The sequence below is a fragment of the Cydia splendana genome, chromosome Z (assembly GCF_910591565.1).
Source record: "Cydia splendana chromosome Z, ilCydSple1.2, whole genome shotgun sequence".
NCBI classification, from domain to species: domain Eukaryota; kingdom Metazoa; phylum Arthropoda; class Insecta; order Lepidoptera; family Tortricidae; genus Cydia; species Cydia splendana.
Window position 1 is genome coordinate 12026605 of NC_085987.1, and position 21261 is coordinate 12047865.

General features: G+C 40.3%; 1 protein-coding gene across 1 annotated transcript; it reads left to right on the plus strand.

Annotated features, from left to right (window-relative positions):
* Window positions 1-253: 253 nt before the first annotated feature.
* Window positions 254-21164, plus strand: LOC134804026 (DNA-directed RNA polymerase I subunit RPA2). The gene is made up of 20 exons (XM_063776882.1): window positions 254-430; window positions 511-843; window positions 3187-3279; window positions 3583-3729; window positions 4515-4687; window positions 5580-5829; window positions 6700-6855; window positions 7911-8077; window positions 8612-8759; window positions 9297-9357; window positions 10550-10749; window positions 11786-11939; window positions 12281-12371; window positions 12920-13115; window positions 13618-13832; window positions 14533-14671; window positions 16351-16557; window positions 17033-17236; window positions 17949-18113; window positions 20892-21164. Exons 1-20 carry the CDS (start codon window positions 308-310, stop codon window positions 21105-21107), a joined length of 3438 nt encoding a protein of 1145 aa, XP_063632952.1. The 5' UTR covers window positions 254-307; the 3' UTR covers window positions 21108-21164.
* Window positions 21165-21261: the final 97 nt, after the last annotated feature.

The following is a 21261-nucleotide window of genomic DNA, read 5'->3' on the forward strand; positions in this document are numbered from 1 at the left end:
TGCAACCCGTTGTTTTTTGAGTTTTTATACGTTTTCCGAGCAAAGCTCGGTCTTCCAGATATTTCAAATTATACACAATTCGTTGTGGCTACTGATAATTATTTGACCAACTATACTTTGCTTGACAGACTATACCAATGTTTTGGTAACCTGTTTTTGCAAAGGTAATATGGACATTTCGGACCGCACCGAGTTTAACGTCAAAGTCATTTACGCTTGTCAAATTTGACGTTACTGTATAGATTACACGCACGTGCGACTGTGGCTTGTGGTTATTTCATGTTGCATTTTTACGGAACTCGTTCACATGGATTCGTTAAAAGGAGAAAAACACAAAACGAAACTAAATGCAAAGAAATTTGCTAAAAATCCTTCCCTTGCGTACACTAGCCATCCTGATTATCGGAAACCGCCACAAATTGCTAATCCGGTAGGTTGATCATAGGTTAACATTTTATAAACATTGCGTTTCTTCATGTACATTTTATAATGTAAAGATATCATTTTCAGTATTTGCAATGTCTCGGAGCGCCACATATAGACTCGTTCAATTTTATGCTAACAGACGGGCTAAAAGCTACAATCCAAAATATTGTACCCCTCGAGTTCGAGTTGACGACAACAGGGCAGCGCGTAAAAGTGAGCATAATCGACGGTACGTTCGCGAAGCCGTCGGTCCCGATGGAGGCGGTTGGCATAAAGACACAAAGCGTATACCCAACAGAATGTAGGCAGAGGGCGGCAACTTATAAGGGTGAATTCAAGGTGCGGATATCAATAACCATTGATGGAGTGGAGACTACAATAGATAGATCACTTGGAAATTTGCCAATTATGGTTAAGGTATGTTATACAAAATCTTTCACTAAGGTAAATGTGGGGTAGCCCATATACAATGTTGTTCTGGCAGACTCACATAAGGCAAGAATCTCATATTTGTATAGGGATGTCACTCAGACACAGAAAAGCAGTGCCTTGCTCCGTTTGCTCTACTAAGTACCAAGTATTTGTATGAATGCAAGAGCGACAGCTTGTAGGCATTTTTAACATGTTGTCCTTATCACTACCTATTATCAGGATATTTCTTTATTTCTGCTTGGCGAAAATTTGTCTTTATCACTTAATAATTATATTGCATGCTCCCGTGGCTGTAAAATATTTTTAAGTACTGAGTTGCATGTTGACTTTGTAATCAGGATGAAGAACAGTAGCAATTTTATAGTATGTTGTTATTATAATCATTTTAAAAATTTCTATAGCAAAAACAAACTCCAAAGTAAACTGCGGAGATATTTCCTAGTGGGATATTCTATTATAGGAACTGATATTGATAGAAGATTATTTTACTGTAGGCCCTCAAATCTCTACGTAAATGTTTATCAACATTTTTAAAAATGTATATACAAAAATGAACATTTTTGTTATGGCTAGATTTTTGTAGGCTAGGGCCTACAGTAAACATTGAAAAATCGAAAATCTTTATCTGCATCTCTATCACTTTAATGTCAGATAATCTATTTTTCTATGTTGGCAGTAGACCCTCTGATACTACCTAACTTTATAGTAAAAATCAGTATAAAGGTGTGTATTTTATGTATACTTGCTTCCCTTAACTTTATGTGACAAGTGCTGACAACATACATAGGACAATGCTTTTCCTGACACATGGGACGAGTGTGCATGAGCAAAGCCAATGCATAACTACGCCTTTGACTTGTACAATTTAACACATTCACTCCCAGATACTTGCCTAGTGGGCGCTCGTAACTTTTGCTTAGATGCAAAACCATCCTCTAAGTGGGTGGTTGCTAGTATATAGGTAGGCATAGATAACAACAGGGTACACCAAAGAGCCCACCAAGTATGTGCACATCCCCACTAGCAGTTAGCGGGTTGACATGCATCAATATTTTTGATATGTCATGAATTATAAAATCCATTTGTGATTGTGTCTGTATGTTTTACAGCCTAATGGTATTTTGAAAACCATTTGGAGCCACTTCCAAAAGCTTGAATTCAAAATGAATGAATTTAATGTTTACATTGTTTTATGCTTACATTAAAATTGCGTCGTAAATGCGTCACCTAGTGGCAAGTCATAACAAAATAAAAGTAACAGGATGTTTGATTATGAAAATTGGCACACCAATCATAAGAAAAAGTAGATCTTTTTTTAGGATTTCATACCCAAAGGGTAAAAACGGGATCCTATTACTAACACTCCACTGTCTGTCTGTTTGTCTGTCACCAGGCTGTATCTCATGAACCGTGACGGCTAGACAATTGAAATGTTCATAGATTATGTATTTCTGTTGCTGCTATAACAACAAATACTAAAAAGTACGGAACCCTCGGTGGGCGAGTCCGACTTGCACTTGTCCGGTTTTTTTTTATGCCTGTTAGACTATTGAATTTATCGTACTATAAAAATAGTAATGCTTATTCTTTACACTTAAGAACCTAACTTTCAATTTGCAAATTGAGCCATGTTTATCTTACACATGAATTGTCAAAAGGATTATTTTAAAAAATTGTAAGAACAGCACTTAGGGGTCATCCATTAATTACGTCACACGAATTTCTAGGTTTTTTGACCCCCCCCCCCCTTGTCACATTTGGTCACATTTGGCAAATCCCTCCCCCCTAGTGTGACGTCACATTTTTTCTACGAAGTCGCCAAATCGAATTAAGTAAGTACCTAAGTATTATTAATATTTTATCAAAATATTTTTGACGATATAAATATTAGTAATTTTATAACCCAAAACTGCTTAGGAAAGAAAATTAAAAGAATAAAAACGATTATCGTTTTAAAAACTTGTTATTTAAATGTACAGCGAATAAAATAATAAAAAAAAAAATTCGGTTACTGATGAAGTTAAAGTGACGTCACAAAGTTTGTGTCTCCCCCCTCCCCCATGTCACAATATGTCACATTTTCTTGACCCCCTCCCTCCCCCTAAACGTGTGACGTAATTAATGGATGACCCCTTAAGCGCTCATCTGATCTGATCCTAATCACCACTCCTGGCACCCATGATTTTGCCTATGTTTTACCTTGGTAATTGTTTCTAGCGTTTTTTGCTGTGCAAAGTACATAGTTGGCTTACGATAAAAACAAAACATATAAAATATTCCATATGATAGGAAATATATTATTATGTGATTTGTGTCTCATTGTTTTAGTCCAAAATGTGTCATCTGGCTGACATGTCGCCTGAAGAGTTGGTAGCACATAATGAACATGCAGATGAATGGGGTGGCTACTTTATAATTAAGGTAACGTCATTTATGTTGTAACACTAATCTTATGTATTAGACATATCAACATTTTTAGGTTTGGTTTGGTTTTAATAACGAAATGTACAAAAAATAATGATAATACTGTATGAACTATTGTAATTATGTTTAAAGATAAAGATAAAAAATAGTTTATTCAAGTAGGCATATTACAATGCGCTTATGAACGTCAAATAAAGCTATACCGGCTCCAACCGTACGCCTCTGCCTCGAGAAGATTTAACTGTTTAAGTGTTTTAAGTAGTGTTTGATCAAATTGTTTGATCTTTGTATCTGATGCAGGGCCACGAGCGGCTCGCTCGCATGCTCCTTGTGACGAGACGCAACTTCCCCGTCTCTATAAAGCGTGCTGGGTGGAAGACCAGAGGAAACCTTTTCTCAGATTATGGTATATTGGTGAGGTGTGTTACTTCTGACCAGACTGCTACCGTAAGTAAAATATGTCTATTCTTTTAAAACGTCAAATTGTTTGACTCGTTTGTAAATTTTGGACCCCAGGGAGTGAAGGGGTTAATTAAAAATAGACATTTTGGCTAGTCAAAGATCCCCACAGCAATACGAGTATATTTAAAACAATGTTATAAGAAATATTTGTGACGTTCCACGAGTAAAGGTACCTTATTATGGCGGTTGGCGCTTACGCTATTATTAACGCCGCTCCAATAATATTGCGATGCTATGCGACGTAAGCGCCAGCCGCCATAAGGTACCTTTTCCCGTGAAACGTCACATTTAACTGTTCTATTTGTTATGGTTATAGTGGGTTCCTGTTTCGCTAAGCGCTTACATTCTTTTAGAAACACCTACTTCAACATCAAACAATCATTTTTAGGGTTCCGTACCCAAAGGGTAAAACGGGACCTAAGACTCCGCTGTCCGTCCGTCCGTCCGTCCGTCTGTCACCAGGCTGTATCTCACGAACCGTGATAGCTAGACAGTTGAAATTTTCACAGATGATGTATTTCTGTTGCCACTATAACAACAAATACTAAAAACAGAATAAAATAAAGATTTAAGTGGGGCTCCCATACAACAAACGTGATTTTTGACCGAAGTTAAGCTACGTCGGGCGGGGTCAATACTTGGATGGGTGACCGTTTTTATAGATAATGGTACGGAACCCTTCGTGTGCGAGTCCGACCCGCACTTGGCCAGTTTTTTAGTCATAAGGTTCAGTTCATATTTATGGTTTACAGAAAATGTTTTGGTTTCAGAACAACTCCTTACACTTTCTTCTAAATGGAACTTGCAAGCTTATGTTCTCTTACCAGAAGACTATGTATTACACGCCATTACTGCTCATCATGAAGTGTTTAGTGGACTGGCAGGACCATGCCATATACAGGGTGTTGCTCAGTGGCAAGAAAAATGATTTGTACTACGTGAGGTAAGGACATGGGCATCAAATATTACATACAGTGTATGTCCCTCCCCTCCTCCGCTAGGCCTTGGGCGATATCAATTGGTGGGATTTTCCCAGCATTGTTATGCTAACCTATGAATTTCAAACGATTTGATTAGATAGAGTTATGATTTTGTTTTAAATGTATAGAGCGGGTACAGAAAATCCTAATAATTTTTAGAACCTCAAAAGACATACTCTTCCAGGGTACTTTCAACCTGCCCTTAAGGTACAAATGTCAAACGGCCACGGCTCTAAGTAGAAATTCAGTGCGTAGTACGACCGCTAAGTCACCAGCAGAGGTAGTTTTTGACTACAAATTAAGTACATATATTAGACTTGCTTTGCATCGCCCAGCAACAGCTAGACGCAGCACTAGAATGCGCTGTAAGAGAAAACCAGTTTTGACAGTGTAAATTTTACGGCGGTAAACAGTTGTTGACTTTAAATTAAACTATTGGGCAACGGGAACTATAACAAACCAGACCGGTAAAAGTTTGTACAAAGTCAAGCTAAGTTATTCTAACACCATTATCAAGAGACATGCTAATAAAAATCACGAATTGTTTCGGTCTTTAACATGGCCCAGACCGTGTCAGAATTGCCTGCTATTATTTTACCACTAGGACAGTGAGACAACGTAACGATTTAGCAGGAACGTCATGTGAAAAATGTTTCATACGTACTCTATAATCTACCTAATGATGGACGCTATTACTCAAACTTGTTTCATTTCGTGTTTAGTTCTTTTATTTTCAAAGTGACTATTAATGTTTGGTAGTTTTCAAGCAGAATTGCCTAAGCAGGCAACGCCAGTCTAAAATAACAACAATGTGTTATTTTTCAAACCGTAATAACAATCCGTATTAATTTATAGTTGCATTCAAAACATGCTACGTGAGTTGCACGAGGAGGGTCTGCACACGGGCGCCGAGTGCCGCGCCTACCTCGGCCGCATGTTCCGGCCGCGGCTCATCGGCGTGCCGCCCTGGGCCTCCGACGACGAGGCCGCCGCCTTCCTGCTGCAGCGCTGTCTGCTCATACACCTGCACGACAACAAGGACAAGTTCAATGCCCTCGTCTACATGACGCACAAGCTCTATGATGTCGTACAGAACAAATGCAAGGTATGTCGCGGCAGTAGACACAAATGTAATAGTAATACTGTGGGCCTCCGACGACGAGGCCGCGACCTTCAAGCTCTATGATGTTGTGCAGAACAAATGTAAGGTAATGGTAGGAGGTGTGGTGCTGGTATGTTTCGTTAATTTGGAGGAAATTTCCTAGACTAGACATTAGAATTATTAATGACAAAGACCTACGAATGGTATGTGACTCGGAACGAAGTATACACTTCTAGGAATTATATGGATAAAAGTATGTTGACAACCAACATGTGTAAGCCAACTTTTTCAAAGATAGTAAATATTAGTAAAATCTTATTGTAGTTGCATGCCTGTAATAATGTTCATATACTTTTATCGACTAGTTTTGCAACGGCTGCCGCACAACTTAATCCAATCCCCTGATAATTCAAACCGGGAGTTGTATGGCATAAATAAAATCAAATACTCGTAGGTAGCGGTACTATATTCTGGCAATCCAATTTTGTCAGTAGTGGTAGAATAGAAAAACTGTATTATATTCATCCCCTTTTTTGCCTAATGATACTAGCATAAGAAAAGAGAGTATGATTCTCTCTGTCTATGCTCCAGTAGCAAGCAATCTTTGTAAACCATAGTGTAAGGCTTGAGTGAACGCTCGAGTTGAGCATGCAGCGGGGCGGGGCGTGCGGCGTGCATGTTAAACAAATGCAAACGTATGGGAGCGGCCTTAGTGCACGCTGCTCAAATCACTTGTGAGCCCGACGCCACGCTGCACGCCCCGCCGAACGCTCCGCGTCGAGCGTCCACTCAGGCCTTACACTATGATTCTCTCTGTGTATGCTCAAGTAGCAAGCAATCCTTGTAAAGCATAGATGGTATGTTGTGTTGCAGGTGGAGGGCGCGGACGCAGTGATGTGCCAGGAGCTGCTGCTGGGCGGGCACCTGTACCTGCAGGTGCTGAAGGAGCGGCTGGAGATGATACAGATCGCCTTGCGCTCCAACATCACCAAGCGCATGCAGCCCGGGAATCCTCTCACACTCAATGCGGTATGCTATATATTATTGTATTTGTATGCACACTCACACTTTCATACAATTACACATAGTGAATGATACGCATTAAAAGGAAAGGGGACGACCAATGTCATTAAGCAAAATGTGAGACAAAATATACATTGGAGAAAGAAATTTGACAGGTGGAGGGGTCTATAACAAACACTTTTTGATAAAGCCTGCCCTCTAACTTTTTAATCATGGGTCCCAAAAATATGATAAATAGAGCTTAATAAAGACATTCAATGAAAACTATAGCGAAGAGCCGTTTTTGAGCTATCGTAGAAAGTCTTCCCTTCATAATAAAAAGACTCCCTGATATTTACTAATAGCACCTGTTTTATTGTGACTGACCGGTAACTACGGAACCCTACACTAAGCGTGGCCCAACATGCTCTTGGCCGGTTTTTTTTAATTATTATCAGATAACAATTGATCCAGTTTGATAGTACACATCAATTAATTTATATAAAAATCTAAAAAGTAATGTTTGTTTTGACATTGACAAGCGTGACTACACCAAAATATTATGGGACAGTCAAACGTGTCAGCTACATAAAATCTTTAGAATTTAGAATACGATTGTTACTGTCGTGAATAGTCAATAGGGAATATTAGGCAAAGCTCTGCGTAGGTGGCACAACTAGCACATACAGTAAACAAACATCAATGACACATCATGCGTCACTACGTCAACACATGGTCTACCGTGAAACACGACAATCTAAAGTACGGTTTCTGCCTCTATCACTCTTGCATATTCGAGCGATAAAGAGGCAGATAACTAAATTTCGATTTTCGCGTTTACCGGTAGGCCCTTGTTAACAAACCGCCTTGATGCATCAATGTCATATTTTATAGTCTGTGAAAACCTGTCAAAAAACAGTTTAATGCACAGTATGTATAAGTTAGTCTATGAATTTACTAGAGTCGGTAGTGCTGCACTCTGGCGGAAGAACATTGCAGTAATATCCCTTATTAAATAATATGTAACTGGGCAATATTTTGGTGAACGGTGAGAGTAATTGAGTGTTGTTGTTTACAAACAGAAAGAGTTGAACATGATAATGCGGTCGGTGGGTACCCTCGAGCAGCGCATGGAGACGTTCCTGGCGACCGGCAACGCGCCCTCCAACCACGTGTCGCTGCCGCAGTACAAGGGGCTCACCATCGTGGCCGAGAACATCAACCGCATGAGATACATGTCGCACTTCAAGTGAGTACCTGTCTTGAGGCTTTCAGAACACCTTGTATTCATGGAAATGATACGCCATCAGTTTTGTTACCAACATTTTGTCTTGTCATTTGGATAAGCCTGAAATTCTTTCAAATTTGTTGTTTTTTTGTAGTCTTCACATGGGGTGCGTAAATAAAATAACTCAGAGTACTTATGCTACATACATTATCCAGCGTATGACTAAATCATTTTACACAATATAACTAATATTATTTATTCGTAATGAGCACTTCTTACATATTAATTTATTTTAATTACATAAACTAATAAAATTGTAGTTATTAATCCCTATAAGCCTGTAATGTATACCTTTAAGTTATATAAACAAAACAACTTAATTCGGTCATTCGCTCAAGACTCAGAACTAGTATTAGTATTTCATACAAATGGCTTAGCAGTACCCCGCCCTGAATGGAATTAACTCAACCCACTCACCATTGTTTCACCTTTTCCTTGGTCCGCTGCCATATAATACCATATTCCGTAATGTTTACTACGTATTTGTCGTGGCAGGGCCATCCACCGTGGTTCATTCTTCATGGAGATGCGCACGACGGAGGCGCGGCAGCTGCTGCCGGACGCGTGGGGCTTCGTGTGCCCCGTGCACACGCCCGACGGCGCGCCCTGCGGCCTGCTCAACCACCTCACCATGTCCGCGCAGGTCAATTTCTACCATCTACCCTTTGACCAACATACCAGTTCCGACATTCAGGATAATGAACTCAAGTATGGGACGGGATGCGAGTTCCGTGGGCGCCTCACCCCTGCAATATATTTGGATATCTGTTTTATGTCACTAAGGGCCTCTTGCAACATCCCCCTAACCCGGGGTTAACTAGTTAAACCGTTAACCCAGTGTCAAATTGTACTGGTAACCATGGTAACTCCAGGTTTAACAGGTTACCCCCAGGTTAGTGGGATGGTTCAAGTGGCGCTTATCCGTTTAATTAATGTATATTGCTTAGAATAAAAAAAAAATTACAAAATAAGAGCTCCAGTATATAGACAGTGACTACTTTCGTGTAGTTACTGAAATGCCATCAAATCATGTCCGCGCCAGTATGTGTCGGCCGTTAAATATATTATAAGTTAAAAGGTAGTCGATTACCTTCATACGACAAGTGTTGAGCACGCTCAAATTGAACTTACTTTCTTCTTCCGTGATCGCGACTATTTTTTTTGTTTTTCTTTATTATAGGTGACACAAAATCCAGATCCCAAGAAAGTCGAACAACTGCCTTCTGTCCTAGAGCGATGTGGTAAGTTGAAAGCCTCTGTTCATAGCTCATTTAACGTGTAAACACAGTCACTGTAGTAGGGCTGAACCTAAGGTTAAACGCTACTCAGGTACTCAGCATCCACCACCTGCGCGCTGCGTGAATGCTCCGAGCGGTGTTTAGACGCAGTTATTACGACAGCGGTCGTTATTCTACAAGATGCCCCCCGAAAATTAATATATATTCACCACGAAGCAAGCATGTACATTACTTGTCAAAAAAGCAAGCACTATAAAGTATAAACAACATTATTTGCGGTATTTGACGTCTGTCACTCACAACAGCAATACTACGTAAAATGTCTTGCACATCGAAATCACAAAGGAAAACGACTACACTGCGAACGTTTACGTTCTACGTCTTTTTTTTTTAATTTTAGGGTTGGCCGGACACCACCGTTATGAATCGGTAGTCGTCTAAGTAAATCGATATGAATTTTTCATTTTTCTTTTAATAAAAATAAGGAAAAGGTGGATAATTAACTGTAAATATGGATATATTTATCGTCACTTAACAGACAACAAATATGGCACAGAAATAACATAAATAAACTTTAAAATAGATCCTCAGTTAGTTTCAATTTTGACAATGGGTGCGACCTACTCGGTCGGTGTATTAAATGCATTTAGCTTGCGGGAAAACCATATAATTCTAGCTTTATTTAAATCTCAAATAAAAATTCATTATACGTCACAATTCGATACCTCAGTCTACGTGCCATCCAATCGTAATCGCTTGCTGTGACAATCGATTTGCGTTAGTTACATCTCTATATACGTCAGTCATAATGTGTCAAATACCGCAAATAATATTGTTTATACTATAGTGACATTTATATATACAGAAATGGTTGTGACTGACATTTTGTCAGTTTGATAACACTTAAGCTTATACATGGTGGCCAAAAAATAACTGCATTCCCGTTGCCAGGGAGGTTACAGATTATACTGAGCAACGTTTACTATATAGGACCAACCCCGACATCGCGAAAAGAAAAATTACCCTCCCATAGAAAATGGATCAGTCAAAATGTATGAAACACCTAATTTTTTTTCGCGATTTCGGGGTGATTCCATAGCAAAAGATGCTCAGTATAATCCCAAAACCTCCCTGGCAACGGGAATGCAGTTATGTCTTTAGCCACCCTGTATAACGCGGGTGTACATATGTACAGGAATGGAGCCAACCAGCACCATATCCCACACGCCCCTTTCCACGGACGAGTACAAGTACCCAGTGTTCGTGGACGGCCGGCTGGTGGGCTACTTCGCCGAGGACACGGTGCACAAGTCCACCGCTTACTTGCGCACGCTCAAGATCAAGGGCGACGAGGTGCCCATTAGCACCGAGATCGTCGTCATACCAAAGAAGCAGGTAACTGTAGTACCTACTAGCTGTTCTACTTTAGGGCAAGAGATCGGTTTTAATTAGCCTTAAGATCGTCTGGAAATTTACTTCTTTGTGTTTCTCTTATTTCTATTTTAGGATTGAAAGTTAGATTTGCAATAGGTAGAAGAGTAGTTATATTTCATTCTGTCATCCACAAATAAGTCACTAAAAAAGTCTAAATTAAAAAACAAAAGAAACATAGAGCTCTTTGAATGATTTTTTAATTGTTATTGACCGAAGCGTAGCGAAGGTCTACGTTTTGACTCGGGCATTTTGCTTTCGTATGTCCGTCCGGATGTTCTCCTCTACAGGTCACAATTCTCAACCGATTCTCGTGAAATTTTGTGACCAGATTCTATGATTAAATAAAAAAATTTGGAAATTTTTAAAAATGGCGGAGTTGTGATACCTCGCGCCTAAACAAATAGTCGTATCGATATCATAAGAGTTTTTCTTTTTGAGATATGTTTATAGATTAAATGGCCAAAAATTCAGAAAATTTATTTCTCTGGTTTCGGAGGTATTGAGATATTTAATTTTAACTAATTTTAACTTGAGAATCAGTAGCTAAATTTCGTCAGATTATCTAAGAACTATTTGGCTCAGTTTGTAAACGTTCGCTTTTTTTGTTTGCACAGAGAGTCTGGGTTCGATCCCCAGTATTTATATGCTGGGATATAACATTTTTATTTTTTTACACTTTAATTTAGTATTGTTTTTTTTTAATTTACTATATTTAAAGCTCTTAGCACCATGTAATTTAAAGCTCTGCTCGCGAGGTCTACAGCTCACAGAGCCACTAGTTAATGTTATTATAGAAGTTGTGCCAGTAGACACTATTCTCCTATACACATTTATTAGTTTTATTACATTAGGACCAAAGACAAAATATGTTACAATAAGGGTTTTTTTAATAGAACGTTAATGGGGACGTTAATATTAACTAGTTCTTATATTTCATGGGTATAAAAAAAATACCGCATAAATAGTAGTACTATGGTTAAAATTGGTTAATTTATAGAATAACGGCCAGTATCCGGGCGTGTTTCTGATGACGACGGAGGCGCGCATGATGCGGCCCGTCATCAACCTGGCCACGGGGCAGCTCGAGCTAATCGGCACCATGGAGCAGCTCTACCTCGACATCGCCGTTTCTCAACAAGAGATCTACAAGGGTAATTACACCAGCCTATTAGGTACGGGTGTTGCAAGGAAACTCGTGTATGATGATGCTACGTCATGTTATGTATTGTTATTTTATTTTTATTGTTGCCTAAGCCGGCAAGCATACGTCTACTGTCACAACATTTTTCTAGATATAGTCGGAATATCGGGATATTTCCAACAGATTTACTTTAAAGAATTTAAAACAACTTAATTAAAATATATTCTAGTAACAGAACCAGTCCAAAGTAAGCAATAAATATATTGATTGATTGATTGATATTGATTGAGTCCATGATATATAAATACGAAATTGAGAACATGATCTCTTGATGTGATCCTTTATTTTTAGGTAAAACTACACACATGGAGCTCTCAAAATCGGCCTTTATGAGCAACCTGGCCCAGTTGGTGCCGATGCCCGACTGCAACCAATCGCCACGGTAAGTCTTCCTACACATCTTTTACTTTACATTTCTAAACATGACAGCTGACAAAAATACCTGTATAACGCTGTACATTTTGTAAAGTTTTGTAGGTATTGCAGGTGCTGTAATATCTTTCACAGAAAAATGCGCATAAATATATTTGTCGTGTGTCGAACTTTATAGCACGCTTCATAGGGGGTATTACTGACATGTTCTGCGGTCAGGGTGCAGCACTAGCACATATTGTAAACCATAGATTACCTTATAAGTACATACTATGCCTTAAACATTTTTTTGACAAGTTTTCACTGTGACTTTGATGCATCATGGCGGTTTGTTTACAGAAATTCTACCGCGAAACGCGAACATCGAAATTTCGATTTTTGTCTTTCGCTCGAATATGCAAAAGTGATAGAGAGGCAGATAACGAAATTACGGTTTTTGTGTTTCGCGGTAGGCCCTCAGTTTGTGCTAGTAGCACCCTCTATGTAGAGTTTTGCGTAGTATTCCCTATTGTGCAAGATTAGGACAAATGATATAGTAAAATATTGTGTTCTCCACAGTAACATGTACCAGTGCCAGATGGGTAAACAGACGATGGGTACGCCGATCCACACGTGGATCACGAACGCGGAGACCAAGCTGTACCGGCTGCAGACGCCCGCCACGCCGCTGTTCCGCCCCACGCACTACGACAACATCGGCCTCGACGACTACCCCTGCGGCACCAACGCCATTGTAGCCGTTATTTCTTACACGGTAACCTTCTCAATCCCTTGCTTGCTTTATCGTCAGGTATACTTCAGTATCACAATGGATACGAGTTCAGGTATAGAAATAGATTATAGTGACATTAAATTGGAACAAGTAGATATTTTTAGTGCGAAATAAATAACCCCGTCTATATATATATAAGACCTACTTTTCTGATTATGAATTTGCAACATTCGTATCATCCATTTTCTACGCGTGTAAAAGGCCCAACAATTTCGGATTTTTTCGGATCTAGAAAACGCGGACGTAATACGTTTACTTTCCTACAAATTCGCACCTACCACTCAGTGAGTTATTCTGTACTACTTTGAAGTTCGGGATCCATGCGTTTATAATTGACGAGTGAAATTCGTACGGGATCGTTATACTGCCGGCCGACTGTTAGGTTTAGGGGAGTAGCGAATATATTTGATATGAGTAGGCAACAATGTGAGTAGGCAAGGTATTATATAACACGTATTATATAACAAGATTGGTATAATGTCAGGGCTACGACATGGAAGACGCGATGATCATCAACAAGTCGGCGTACGAGCGCGGCTTCGCGGCCGGCACGGTGTACAAGTCGGAGATGGTCGAGCTGCCCAACGGCTCCTCCTACTTCAGCCGCGACGACTCCAAGCCGGCGCTGCTCGCACACCTCGACGCGGACGGCCTGCCGCCCGTCGGCGCGCGCATACAGCCCGACGACCCTATTTACAGGTACTGAACATCTGCGGTATACGGACAAGGGTCGTAGCCTACCTAACCTTTAGTAACTAGATACCTAATATTGTCCGTTTGGGAATTCTTGTGATATTTACTTCCGATGTTTTATACTCGTCTATTGCCACTTGGACTCGGGGCGCGAGTATGCAGCTTTGTTTGACCTCCGGGTGGTAGGGTGGTATTCCACCAGTCCAATTTCTTTGTCCAATGTATATTTTATCCCACATTTTGGTTAATGAGCGAGTGAGACGCAATGACATTGGACCAAGATATTGGACAGATGGAATAGCACCCTCAGATACAAAGGCTAATAAATCAACAATAACGCCAATCAAAATTATCAGAAACCCCAAAATTTGTTACGCTACTGCATTTTTGAACGTGTATAATCCTCGATGAACGAAACAAATAAACGTGACGAATGTTTCGCGATAGCCACATAGCCTACATGAGCTGAATTACTAGCACGCTTACGCAGTGTAGGAAATCGTTTACATAATGTATTGCACTTATCGAAATAATTAAAACAAACTGTTTAAGTACCACAGTCCATAGTGATTGTCCTTTTGTAGATTGCCATGTCAAGTAAGTAACCGCTTACAACGATACTCGACGTAGCTTATATCTAGTATCTCTCATTTATTTTGCTGCGTAAACGGTGTATGAATGTCCTAAATCTATGTTTTGTGTACAGCTACTACGACGGTGACAAGAGCCAGTACGTGGTGTCGCGGTTCCACGGCAAGGAGGAGGTGTTCGTGGACAGCGTGCGGCTGTGTGGCGAGTTCAACCCCAACGCGCCCAAGAAGGCGTGCATTATGCTCCGGATACAGGTGTGTACACAATACAATATGTGTGGTGTGGACAGCTTCTAGACGGACACAAGAGCCAGTACGTGGTGTCGTGGTTCCACGGCAAGGAGGAGGTGTTCGTGGACAGCGTGCGGCTGTGTGGCGAGTTCAACCCCAACGCGCCCAAGAAGGCGTGCATTATGCTCCGGATACAGGTGTGTACACAATACAATATGTGTGGTGTGGACAGCTTCTAGACGGACACAAGAGCCAGTACGTGGTGTCGTGGTTCCACGGCAAGGAGGAGGTGTTCGTGGACAGCGTGCGGCTGTGTGGCGAGTTCAACCCCAACGCGCCCAAGAAGGCGTGCATTATGCTCCGGATACAGGTGTGTACACAATACAATACGTGTGGTGGTGACAGCTTCTAGACGGACACAAGAGCCAGTACGTGGTGTCGTGGTTCCACGGCAAGGAAGAGGTGTTCGTGGACAGCGTGCGGCTGTGTGGCGAGTTCAACCCCAACGCGCCCAAGAAGGCGTGCATTATGCTCCGGATACAGGTGTGTACACAATACAATATGTGTGGTGTGGACAGCTTCTAGACGGACACAAGAGCCAGTACGTGGTGTCGTGGTTCCACGGCAAGGAGGAGGTGTTCGTGGACAGCGTGCGGCTGTGTGGCGAGTTCAACCCCAACGCGCCCAAGAAGGCGTGCATCATGCTCCGGATACAGGTGTGTACACAATACAATATGTGTGTATCATTGTAACAGCTATGCTCAGCTGTTACAATGATGACAAGATCCAGTATCTGTTGCCTCGGTGTCACGGTAAGGAGGTGTGCAGATAAAAATTCAACGAGATAATTATGTACAAGGATACTTATAATTTATAGGCTTTAACTTGCGTATGTCCGCAGTAGAGACGTGAACGTAATTGCTGTGTCTAAAACTAATACAGGTTTATTTCTACACTTCAAGTTATTAATTAGTGTAGTTGATTTGCTTTTAGTATCGCTTAATTAACATTAGAATTTAATCGCTTTTCACGTTAATTTTATACGCGTATTAAAACCAGTAATTAAAATAGCACATTTTCAATTATTACAATTACATGCTTAATTAGAATAATTTTGCAATGTTTCAATTAAATATGCTAATTACATTTTTTTTTTATAAAATTGGTTAGAATTCTATTACAAAAGCGTGCTAGATGTAACATACTCGTTGTAGTATTGGCAAAGAGAATTAACTGCAATAGAGAGGTAAATTCTAAATAAAAACGCACCCCTTAGTTTGTCATCCAAAACAGATCACTGGATTGTCAAACGTCAACTTTTGACAATCAGAGTTACCGCAAAATGTATGGAGTTGTACATGTACAGCGCCATCTCGTTTACCTGTCAAATTCGAAACACGAGATTGTCTTAGATTTTACTTATCTTACTCCATCAATGTATCTTTGGTATTAGTAAAAGCAGCTCTGCTATAGCTCAACTGAATAAACCCGCATCATAAGTCAAACTACTAATCATCGCAGCATACAACAATGCAGAATTAGCTCACTGTCTCAAGTTTCTCGTTTAGTACCTCTATATATAAAAATATATATTCCTCCTTAAGGTTTGATTGAAATCGGTTATTCTTCTAATTTACTGGCTTCTATACGGTTTTTTTGACGCGTCCTCGCTGCTGTGTAGTAACAAGTTATGTTATTTTCAGCGTAACCCGACGGTAGGCGACAAGTTTGCGTCCCGCGCCGGCCAGAAGGGCATCTGCTCGCAGAAGTGGGTGGCGGAGGACCTGCCCTTCACCGAGTCGGGGCTCATCCCGGACATCCTATTCAACCCGCACGGCTTCCCTTCTCGTATGACCATCGCTATGATGATCGAGTGCATGGCGGGCAAGGCGGCGAGCGAGCACGGACATGTAACTATACCTTTTTCTAATTTGATCTCGGAGTGTTGAGAATTTTTGCTTCCGTAAGAACTTTACAGAAGGCTTCTCCAATCACTACAATATTTTGCTTGATATAATGCTTGATGCATTCGCATTTACATACGGACCCCGCCGGACCTGCCTGGAATTGGATGTTCTTGATCACATACACATACCATCCACATTATGTTTGTTCGCGGCCCGCTAGCCTGACTAGACGGTCATCGTAGCCTATTGATGCCTGCAACTGCATCGATAAGCAGTTTTTCGCGAATCGCTTTGTTGACAGCTGAAGGGACCAATCTACTTTTGCTTTAACCACAGCGCGCCCGTAACACATTGTACTGCGAATGTAGGTATATCAATGGCGTCTGGTTTGAAATTTGAGCGAACATTACGTTGTATCCTGCCGCCCTTAAATGTAGTATCGTAACGTATCAATTAACTAAGGCGAACAATAATCCAGGTACACGACGCGACCCCGTTCCGTTTCAACGAAAAGGACACAGCCATAGAATACTTCGGCAAGCTGCTGGAGGCGGCCGGCTACAACCACTACGGCACCGAGCGCATGTACAGCGGCGTCGACGGCCGCGAAATGCAGGCCGACATCTTCTTCGGCGTCATACACTACCAGCGGCTCAGGCACATGGTGTCTGACAAGTGGCAGGTGAGCCTAGAATTTGAACCTTATGGGTTAGAGGGTAAGATCGATATTTGAACGGACTGGGTCTTCTGAGGGTTGGATAAAGCTGACATCTTTTTCGGCGGTATACCCTACCAGGAGGCCTAGCACAGGAGTGGCGCGACAGTATTTCGCCCGCCGTCCCTCTCTAATTAATACAGTTAGAACAAGACGGGTAATCTATTTCGCGAGCGAGATACTGTCGCGCCAATCCTGTGCAAGGCCTACAGCGGCTGCGCATATGGTGTCTGACGAGTGGCAGGTGAGGCTCGGAAGTCGGTTTAATTTGAACCTTTTGGGTTAGACGATAATATCGATATTTGATCGGACTGGGACTTCTGAGACGACTAATTGTATTTACGACACATTTATCAGAAGTTTTGCTACAGTCAGCAGCAGAAGTTGCTAAGCGGGCGAGGTGTTCAAAATTATCTTGACGCGACTTTATTATTAAGAGGATAAGAGCGTCTCAAGGTAATTATGAACACCTCGCCCGCTTAGCAATTTCTGCTGCCGACTGTACAAGTTACATGGCATCAGAGTTTATTGACGTATTACCTGCACCTTGATGTTTGTTAGTGAATAATGAATTAATTGTCTAAAAAAACCTACATAAACATAAAGTGCTGAATTTTAGCGCACGTCTAAGCACACGCAGCCGGTGGTCTTTATCTAACATTGATGGTGCCTTACGTAGGTCCGTACGACCGGCGCGGTGGACCGGCTGACGCGGCAGCCGGTGAAGGGTCGCCGGCGAGGTGGTGGTGTGCGTTTCGGAGAGATGGAGCGCGACGCGCTCATCTCACACGGGGCGGCTTTCCTGTTGCAGGACCGCCTGCTAGAGTGCTCCGACAAGAGCCAGGTCAGTATAACATATGTACAGGAACCCATTTTATTACAATATTGTAGGTGTAAAACGGGAACGTTTTGAGCGGCTTTATCGGGTTTCTCTTTTACCTAAATGACTCAATGTGTATGTTTTTTGACATACAATATTTGTATGGATTAAACTTAATATATAACCCGGGTTCTCAAACTATTTTGTAGTGAGACTCTCTTTACATATTCTAACTTTTTTCAACTCACCCCTGGATGCATATTTGTGTGCAGGGGTGCTAAGCTAATAATTAGTTGCTGACCGTTCATTAAGAGGAGTCGTAAAATCAGGAAATAGAAGGAAACAAAAGAAGGCACGCCGCGCATTACCTGTGACAGAAGATACCTTTAATCTCTATTGCTCTGAAAACATACTTCTGTACAAAATTTGGCTCCACAGATCCCTCGGCTATAACACTAGCTAAAATTAAACTTCTATTTCTTTTTATTCTATTTTATTCTAAAATTAAACTGCTACGGTAATAAAATACAACTGAAAATAATTGAAAATTAGACAATTTTCGTGATTTATTTCTATCGAGCCAACTTTAACCTACGAAAGTTTTGTTTGGAGTCTGCCCTTGCGAATAGTCTAGATTCCGTGTGATTTTTTTCGTAGCAATTGCTTTTGATTAAAACGTGTAACAATAACAATCCAACATAAAAAAAGTGGCCAAGTGCGAGTCGGACTCGCCCATGAAGGGTTCCGTAGCAGCACGTAACATAATGACATTGCGGTTTACGATTTATGACGTATTAAAAAAACTACTTACTAGATCTCGTTCAAACCAATTTTGGTGGAACTTTGCATGGTAATGTACATCATATATTCTTTTTAGTTTTATCATTCTCTTATTTTAGAAGTTACAGGGGGGGGGGGGGCACATATTACCACTTTGGAAGTGTCTCTCACGCAAACTATTCAGTTTAGAAAAAAAAATATTAGAAACCTCAATATCATTTTTGAAGACCTATCCATAGATACCCCACCCCACACGTATGGGTTTGATGAAAAAAATAATTTGAGTTTCAGTTCTAAGTATGGGGAACCCCCAAAATTTATTGTTATTTTTTTCTATTTTTGTGTGAAAATCTTAATGCGGTTCGCAGAATACATCTACTTACAAAGTTTCAACAGTATAGTTCTTATAGTTTCGGAAAAAAGTGGCTGTGACATACGGTCGGACAGACAGACAGACAGACATGACGAATCCATAAGGGTTCCGTTTTTTGCCATTTGACTACGGAACCCTAATTACACTTATGCGTTAGCTTAGCCCCCTCTGAATTTTGGTCATTTCAGTATCATCCATTCATTAATATTAATTCCATAAATAGATCCAACATCTTGAATCCTCGATGGTTGCTCAACACATCAATGTGGAATGCTAGTTCTTGCCAGTAATACCAGGCACGAACCCTGAGTTTAACTTGCGTCACTTATTTACTTTGTACATGGGTGACGCGTTCGTTGGCTATATAGATTATAGTCAAGATAGACGTCATAAAAAATTAGAATCTTTTAATTTTTTCAAGTTTATCTTTTTTGTACAATAGAAATTTACATCTGTAAAGGCAGTCATTTTACAAAAAGATTAACTTTTGTCACACTCACAATGTATCGAGCGCGAACTTCATCTGTATAGAAGTAAACTCATACATAAATATTTTCTGACACTAATTGAATAAATGATTTATGATTTATTTATTTAATTGACTAAATATATCAACCTATATAACTACATGTATCAACCGTTAGAATCAACCTGTACATGTTAACACAAATTATTTTATTCGGTTCGATTTGACACGATTCGTGCTGGTAATAAATAATATGTTTATTTGTTTAACATCAATTTGTTCCTTCTAATGTTGATTTAAATTGATTCGGTCTTGCTGAAAACATATTTATTTTTTTATGGGAAACGTGTGATCGAAGACTAGCGTAGGCGACACGTTCTCTTTTTATTTTTAATTAAAGTCTGAGAGGCGTAAACCCATAAATCAATATTTATTATAAGTATTATTAACCAGAATGAATAAAATAATATTGTTATTAATGTTGTTAGCAAGGTTATATACTTAATATATTATATTATTGTGTTGGCCTTGATTCGGTTGACTTGATTGTTAACTTGTTTTACAGAGTATAAATCGTATACATTCTAATGGTATACATTTTTTACCGACTTAAAAAAGGAGGATACCAAGTTGACCTTATTTTTCTCAGACGTACGGCATTTCTCAACCGAGGAAGTAAGTAAACTCCTCAAAAGCTTTAGGCGTGCATATAACGATGACGACGATGTTTATCGACAAACCAAGCATTATTTGCATTTAAAACAGTGCAATCTGATACTCGTAAGTGTAACTTTCTGAAGGAGACCAGAACGGAACTCTTCAAAGACACGTATTTCACATGTCACCTTTGTTAAGTTTGTTGAGCATGTCTTTCAAATCCTGACCTTGAATCTTGAAACATACCCGAAGCGCAAACTTTTTAGTGAAATAACTAATTGTCTAGACAAGAACGAGTCCTGCAGAATACTCATAATAAAAACTAAAAACGAGTAGGTAGATATATGACACTAGTATATAAGAAGCAAATATGAGCAAGGTAGTATTTTCACTCTAGTGCTTTTTTTCATTAGTGCGCGCGAGTCAATGGTTTTGTCCTCGCATACCGCTACGTAGGGACGTTGCTCATCTGTAGTGTGAACTTTAAAGATGACCATGATACTGACACAATGCTTGTTTCTATCAGGCGATAATGTGCGTGAAATGCGGGTCGCTGCTGGGCCCGATCGTGGGCGGCGCGCTGGGCGCCAAGGAGACGTGCCGGCTTTGCGGAGAAGGTCACCTCGTCGCGCTCGACATACCCTACATCTTCAAGTTCTTCGCCACGCAGCTCGCCTCCGTCAACATCAACGTTAAGATAAACTGCGATATAAACCTTGCTGTTAGGAGAGAGAAAATTTAGATGTTAAGTACACCTAACCTAGCTCACTTAAAATAAAACTATTATTATATTTTCTTAGTTTTGACTTTATAGGGACTAACCCCGCACGCATTGTTGCTATGATAAAACGTTTGTACCTGTGTCATATTTATTTGTTATTGTCGAGTATGCTAGT